The sequence below is a fragment of the Chaetodon trifascialis genome, chromosome 16 (genome assembly GCF_039877785.1).
Source record: "Chaetodon trifascialis isolate fChaTrf1 chromosome 16, fChaTrf1.hap1, whole genome shotgun sequence".
In the NCBI taxonomy this organism is placed as follows: Eukaryota; Metazoa; Chordata; class Actinopteri; order Chaetodontiformes; family Chaetodontidae; genus Chaetodon; species Chaetodon trifascialis.
The window spans coordinates 10,351,414-10,358,524 of record NC_092071.1 but is presented as its reverse complement, the minus strand read 5'-3'; the positions used below and the strand labels follow the sequence as shown (position 1 = coordinate 10,358,524).

Here is a 7,111-nt window from a genome sequence, read left to right as displayed (position 1 = left end):
GAAATCCAGAGTTAAGAAACATATCAGTTTTGTTCTCCTGAGGACTTTAAGTGAAAAATGTTCTTTGCCTCTTCTAATATAAAAAGGAAACACTGCAGCGCTGAACATCATCTTAGTAGCAGCTTTGTTATCAATGCAAAGTGAACCCTGGTTCCCAGGGAGAAATAACAGGGATGGACTTGTCAACTTCTTGTCTTGTGTTTCACTTTGTTCATGCATAAAATAAAAATCTCAGGCAAAACAGCACCGTCTCCTCTGCATTCGTTGACTCAGTCAGCGCTGGAGTGTGTGATTCACGCAGGAAACACTTGACTTTTCTGCCATCTGTCGTCCAGCAGCAGGAGTGTTTCTAAGGCTTACTTCTGCACGGACGGGAACAACAAACCACAAAATGAAATGTGCCTCTTTCTATATTCAGTTCTATAATTACAATAAGAGTCATGTAGGATAAATTATCTACATTTGCACACTCAGAAGCAGAGTTATGATTCAGTAATTTGCCAGGATAAAAAAACCATAATGATGTCCTTAAGTCTGAGGAGGCAACAAAATCAAACTTTTACACTGGAAATAATATGAACTGCAAGATGCCATTCAGTGAGGAGTTCAGACTGAATATGAGATTTAAGTCTTTTGAAAGATTTTTAAAGTCTCTTTTAATTTGCCTTTTACAGCATAGAGCATCATGAAATAAACAGAAAGAGACAGGAGGCACATCCCAGGCTGGATTCAGGACCTGCCACATTAGATTGGCCATTACGCTGAACAGTCTGAACTTTTAAACCTATTTAATTAGATGGTGTGATGGCACAGTAGCACGTTGTCACAGTCGCATTTCAGCTGTAATTAAATAGCTCCACACCCACTCTGGTGGATGGCTTTCTGGGTATTTTTATAAAGCAGAAAAAGATCCAAATAACCCTCCTCTCCATCTCTGACCTGTGGACCTACACATGTGAGGCAGGGGGGTGGGAGTGGGGGGGCTTCAGTGGTGTCATCCTGATTGGGTTTCAATCCTGAAAGATCAACTTTGGGTCTTTTCTTGAAGTCTTACATAATTCAGAAGCACAAGATAAACTGTGCAAATCCTCTATTAAGTTTTCAACAGGCCCATTCAGCAGGGGGACGTCCTGTCCTCGCCCACTGTCAGTCATGGCACTCTGCTTAAGCATTTTGTACCTGACAGAGAGAGTATTTCTATCAAGGTATTCAGTTGCCAACGCGCTCAGTTTCTCTTCAGTTCAACTTCATAACGGCGCTGAAGGATCTTCACTCTGTGTGAACAGATAAAGCCTGAGATGGCCAACAGCAGAAGGCTCTCATTTGCTTCTTTAATTCAGTCTTTGCTCCTGTTGCCAGACCCAGCCAGCGTTTCGTTTAACAGAGCCTCTCGGTGCAAGAGGTAACGCTGCCGCCTATTGGCCCTGTACAGCTCCAGTCTCTTCTCCTCAGCATGGGGGTCCTCCAGCACTCCCTCCCACCTCAGGCTCTCCCTGGCCTGGGCGCTGAGCTCTGCTACGTACCCCTGCACCGGAGCTCCACTGCCACTGGTTTTGTTTGTCTCTGTCAGCAGGGACGGTGAATCCTTGGAGTGCTTTTTGCTCCTCCGGCTGCTGCCAGCGAACTGTTCTCCATCCTTTTTACTGGTAGCTCTGAGCCTGGGCAGCTGGTCTCGGGGCTGATCCGGACTCTGTGGGGGCAGCAGGGACACGGGCGGGGTCTCAGGAGGCAAAGATACAGCCTGAGGTTTCTCTGTAGGGAGGCAACATAAACATGTAGGCGTATGCACACTGCCAAACAAAGCTGAAGGTTTAGATTACTAATGGCTCCCTCTGGAGCTAAAGGGCTGATGGCTTGGTTTACAGTAATGAGCTGTTGTGGGCCAGTGATGGAAAGTAACACTGGGGGCCTATTCTCTAATGACCTATTCAAACCTGCAGGGAATCCTCTAACATCACCACATGATCCTCATACTTGTGTTTACATTGTGTACATTTACAGTGACCTTTGTTTGACCTGTGATCATCATCAGGGTCAGTTCAGATTATTATTTCTAATTCTTCAGATATGCACCATGACTAATTATAAATGAACGCTGTGAGGGAGCATTCGGGGCTTTCAGTCTTTTCTTTGTGTGACAGTTTATAGGAGAATACTTTCTGTGTGTGTTGGCAATGTTTACTCCGTCAGGAATTTTGGAGGATCTACTTTTAATAAAAGAAATGTGGCACAATAATTTCATTTCCTTTACGGTAACAAAGCCTTGAGTCTCGCATTTTTGCGAGGGGAATGCATGTGGATTTCATTTTTCCAGATTCCAATCAGGTCACGGGCAGCAGGATCTTGACATGTACTACGTATTAATTCATCTTCTAAAAACAGAGTTTAGAGCTTCTATGCGCCTTTAAGTGTGCGACATACTGTCTTTTTGTTTATATTGGAGGCCGCAAAAACTACTCAGTGTGCTCTTTCATAGCTTAAGGCAAATGCATGGAGTCCTTATATACTGCAGTGGCCTGTAGGAGTTAAAGATGCAGACCATGAAACTTCAAGGCAAAAATGTCATTCATAGTAATATATCTGTAAGACACTGGTCAATGCATACTGGAATAGTAAGCAGGCCTGTTATATACAGGTCTACTTCTTTACACTACTGCAGCACGATCATGTTATTTATGAGATGCACTGTATATTTTGCATGAACCAGCTGCTGCTCTAGGGGGAACATACTTAAAAGAAGAGTCATTCAGGACAGCAACTTCTGTTCATTTTCATTGTTTATTTTCATCTGTCTGCTTTAAAATGTCAGAAAATAATGGAAAAGGCCAGTCACAAGTTCCAAGAGGCCAAAGCGATGTCATCAAAGTGACTGGTTTCTTTTTCCAACCAGTAGCCAACAATCCAATATATCCGTTTTAAAATAATCTTAATAGTTTGTACATGATAAATTACATTAGACTTCTATTTCTTTCTTCTTCTCTTGTATTTTTTATTTATTGGGCTGTAGTTTTTGTGATTAAACTGCAATTCCAAAACTACTCTAAACTAAAACTACAACTAAATATGATGTATGGCTACATATTAAACTAAGAGTCAATTAAGTATTTAAGCACTTCTATCTCAACCAAATAACAGAAACATAATGTAATGCACTGGCTGTGGACATTTCCCCTCATTTCACCGTTAATGAATGCAGGATTTTTACTTTCACACTGTAGTATTGTTACTTCTTCCAGCCCTTACAACGCGTATTTACCTGTGCTTCCTGGAGGAGCGGTGGGAGCTGTGGCTCTCTTTCGTTTCTTTTTCTTCTTCTTCTTCTTCTCAGAGCGGCTGGATGACTGCAGCCCGTTTTTGTCCTCTGGCATGTTGTCGTCTTGGCACACGGTGCTGGTGAATAGGTCCGTGCAGGCTAAACGAGTTAACCGAGTCTGAGCACGATTGTGCGACTGAGAGACGTGAGCGTACAATAACGGTCTTTAATGCGCGTGTAAACGGCTTAAAGAAAGCAAGAAAGACAGACCCTCATCACAGAGTCCTGGCTGTTTTCGCTCCTCAGTCCTGTTGGCTATCTTTCAGGGTTTAAACCACGTTAGCACGTTTCAGAGGTGGATACCGCTGGATGCCTCATTGCCACCTCTAAAGTTTCGTATTTGTTCCGGGGCGCACGTTTCCACAATCACGCTCCACCGCCGCGTTGCCAGGTGACGCGTCTCCGTGGCAACGGAAAACACCTCGTGCAGATGTTACAGCTTTACACTTTGGTGTAAAAACGTCTCTTTTTTTGCCCTTTTCTTTCCTTTTTTTTTTTTTCTTTCTTTTTTTCTTTTTTTTTTTTTTTTGACCATCAGAAACATCAACGGGGGTCGTTTTAATTATATGTAGCCTACAACTGTATTTGCTCAAGTAAAGTCTGCTCAAGGTCAACTCACTATGCTAATATTTATTTGACATCTGACCCGATGTGCAAAAAGCAGTAAAGTGAAGTAATGATCATGTATGAGGGTGACAGATAGAATAAACAGTAAGGTTTCGATAATAATGTGATATAGGCTGTATGGACATTACAAACATGAGCAGCACTAACATTGGGCACACAGCATATAGTGCAGGTATATGTATAATACAAACATGAAGTGTAGATCAAATACAGTATAGAGAGTAGAATAAATATGAATGCACTATAGCTCACATATACGGTATGGACAGTAGTATAAATATGTAAGTATAACCTATGCGAGACCGTATAAAGAACAGGTAAGTGTATGTGTTTGTGTGGCAGTATTGAATAAGCATGAGTCAGCAGTCAGTGAGGCAGAGGCAGTCATTGTGCAGTTATTTCAGTTCAGATAAAGGCACATAAAAGAAAAAAAACACACACACAAGACGACGTTAATAAGCAGAAAGCATTTTGCAAGGTGTAGCTTGTAAGTTGCTGGAGGTATTCCCGCATTATCACGAAAGAGACAAACATTCACGGTCTGTTCAGTATAACAACGCATCAAACACGTTTGGTGTCATTAGTAGCCAAACAAAGAACTTGACCCCGACGTGATTTGAACACGCAACCTTCTGATCTGGAGTCAGACGCGCTACCGTTGCGCCACGAGGTCTGCACGCAGGTTTTATGAAGTAATAACAAATTCGTGCCTATCATTGTGATGTCGCCATGCAATATGACTTTTGAACCCTTTGAGTACATCTACAGGTGATATACTCCACTACTGACTGTCAGTGCATGAAAATAATGAGAAGGTATATTTTTATCTACTGACCTATTAAATTATGCAAACAAGTGTAGTGCAATGTAAGTAACTGGAGCTGCATAAATGAACTTCGCTTCTGCGACAATTCTACACTGCTCAAAAAAGTAAGGGGACACTTGATCATCATAGTATAACACCAAGTCTATTAACTTTAGGGATATCAATCTGTCCATTCAGGAAGTGGTTGTGACTCGATTACACCTGCTTTGGTGTAAATGAAAGTGACAACAGGTGCAATGGAGAGGCAAAAGCAATACAACCACCAAAAAGGGAATGGTTTTGTAGGTAATGGCTCTCTCTTTATCCTTCCTCACTGATTCTTCTCTAGTTTTGAGTTCTGTTAGTGTTCTTGTGTGAGAGTGTGTAGGCAGTTCCTGGGTGATGAAGGCAATGATGCCATTAACTGGCCTTCACGTTCCCCTCACCTAAATCCAATTTAGCACCAATGAGACATTATATATTGGTGCAGCCGACACCGCCAAGTACCGCCACAGGCTGTCCAGGAGCTCACCAATGCCCTGATCCAGGTCTAGGAGGAGATCCTCCAGGACACCATTCGTCGACTCATCAGGAACATGCTCAGATGTTGTCAGGAGTGAATATAGACACACGGGAGTCATAAACATTACTGAGTCACATAATGAGTTGCTGTGATGAAATTCATGCAAGTTGGATCAGACTGTGATTTAATTTTTTTTTTTTTTTTGACATGATCCGATGTGTGATTTAAGTGTTCCCTTCATTTTTTGAGCAGTGTTATTACACCAAAGCCCTGCCCTGCAAACAGAACATTTCAACTATATGCCTCTTGTAGCCTCTTGCAGTGAAATCAAATCTCAATACAAGTAAGCACACATGTTCATCAGATGAAATTAGAGCAGCGTGAGACCTGTTGGTCCAAACTATTTTTAGCCCTTAGATAAATGTGGGCAGTGGTCCTTCAGTCATTGATGAGATCTTTGAGAAAGCTGGACAGAGCTGGCTGAAGCCACAGTGAGACAGAACAAGGAAGACATGTCAGTGCACATGAAAGGACAATAATATACATAAATTCTATTTATGTAACACTTCATTTCATTATTCTCATGAAATATACTTCTGAGTGAATCTTTTGGGGTCTGCAAAGGTTTGAAGTGAAACCTTATAACTTAACTCAAGAATAAATACTGTCTTCCTTTACAAACAAGGATGAAAAGTCACAAGCAATAAGATGCACTACAGGTCAGCTCACACTTGGGGGTTTTGCCGATACAGTCTTACATGGCCTTGTATGACCAGTGGGCTATGGGACCTTAGCTTGCTTTGAATGCATATTGTGTAACCGATGTTACAGTTAGTTTACTGACTTTATGACCCTTATCTACTTTCAAACAAATCAGCATGATTAGACCTTGTGTCAGCTTTTATGATCTCACTTAAACCACATTTAAACCTGCAGTAACTGACTCACTTTAAACCATATTTAGACCAGCAGATACACAGAGTAACTGAAGCATTGATTTCGACTCATGTTTCTCACCACTTGATGAATTCAAGTCCAATATTCACTCCTCCTTTAGCTCTATTTTGCTCTACCAACAAAAAAATACCTGGCTCTTAACTGCTCAGCGCTCCACTATGTTGACCAGCTAGATGCTAACGTTGCCTCTCTAATGGTGCTCTGCAGGTGGTGTAAGATGGTTTTTCAGGGCTTTTTCACTGAGAACAGCTGCCAGCCGCAGTCAAAAACAATGCTATGAGAGCAGTGACAGTGAACCAAAACAGTAAAATTATAGGCCAGAAAACCCAAACAATGAGCAGAAACTCTTTATAAAGCTCCGTAGAGCTGAGGACAGCTACAGAATTGGCCTTTGCATTTTCACGAGTTTTGCAGACACCATTCTCCTACATGCTCAGAAAGGGAAGGTGAGGTATTCAATTGGTTGCAATCTGCAACCTCACCACTAGGTGCCACTAAATCCTGCATGGTCTTTTGAAGGTAATTTCAAGGCAAATATGCCACTCTCATTTTAGAAGATTGCTTTATGTAGTACTGTTGATGGATTGTTTATCTCTGGCAACAGAAGCATTAATAACATTAGCAACATTATTACTGAAACTGATGTGTTTGAGTGAAACAGAAAGCAGAAAATGTGCTGAAGTGTTCTCACTGATGTTCAAGGAAGTGAATACCATTTGTGAAACTATGTCCTTTTGAATCGCTGCATGGGGATTTTCATGTGTCACATCCACAGCACGCAGTGTGGTATTTCCCAGGGAGTTTCCATCCTATTCCTGTCCCCCAGAATCCAGTCCCCCACTGGTTCCTCATTGCTGTGCACACATCACGTACACAGAAACAAGCA

The 7,111-nt window shown here is 41.9% G+C and overlaps 1 protein-coding gene and 1 non-coding gene across 2 annotated transcripts; both read right to left on the bottom strand.

Annotated features, from left to right (window-relative positions):
• Nucleotides 1-635: 635 nt before the first annotated feature.
• On the bottom strand, nt 636-3,649 carry liat1 (ligand of ATE1). The gene is made up of 2 exons (XM_070983627.1): nt 3,257-3,649; nt 636-1,752 (listed from the first exon to the last, which is right to left on the bottom strand). Exons 1-2 carry the CDS (start codon nt 3,366-3,368, stop codon nt 1,337-1,339), a joined length of 528 nt encoding a protein of 175 aa, XP_070839728.1. The 5' UTR covers nt 3,369-3,649; the 3' UTR covers nt 636-1,336.
• Nucleotides 3,650-4,541: 892 nt separating this feature from the next.
• trnaw-cca (transfer RNA tryptophan (anticodon CCA)) lies at nt 4,542-4,613 on the bottom strand. Its single transcript has one exon. It is a non-coding gene; the product is annotated as a tRNA-Trp (tRNA).
• Between the last annotated feature and the right edge of the window lie 2,498 nt (nt 4,614-7,111).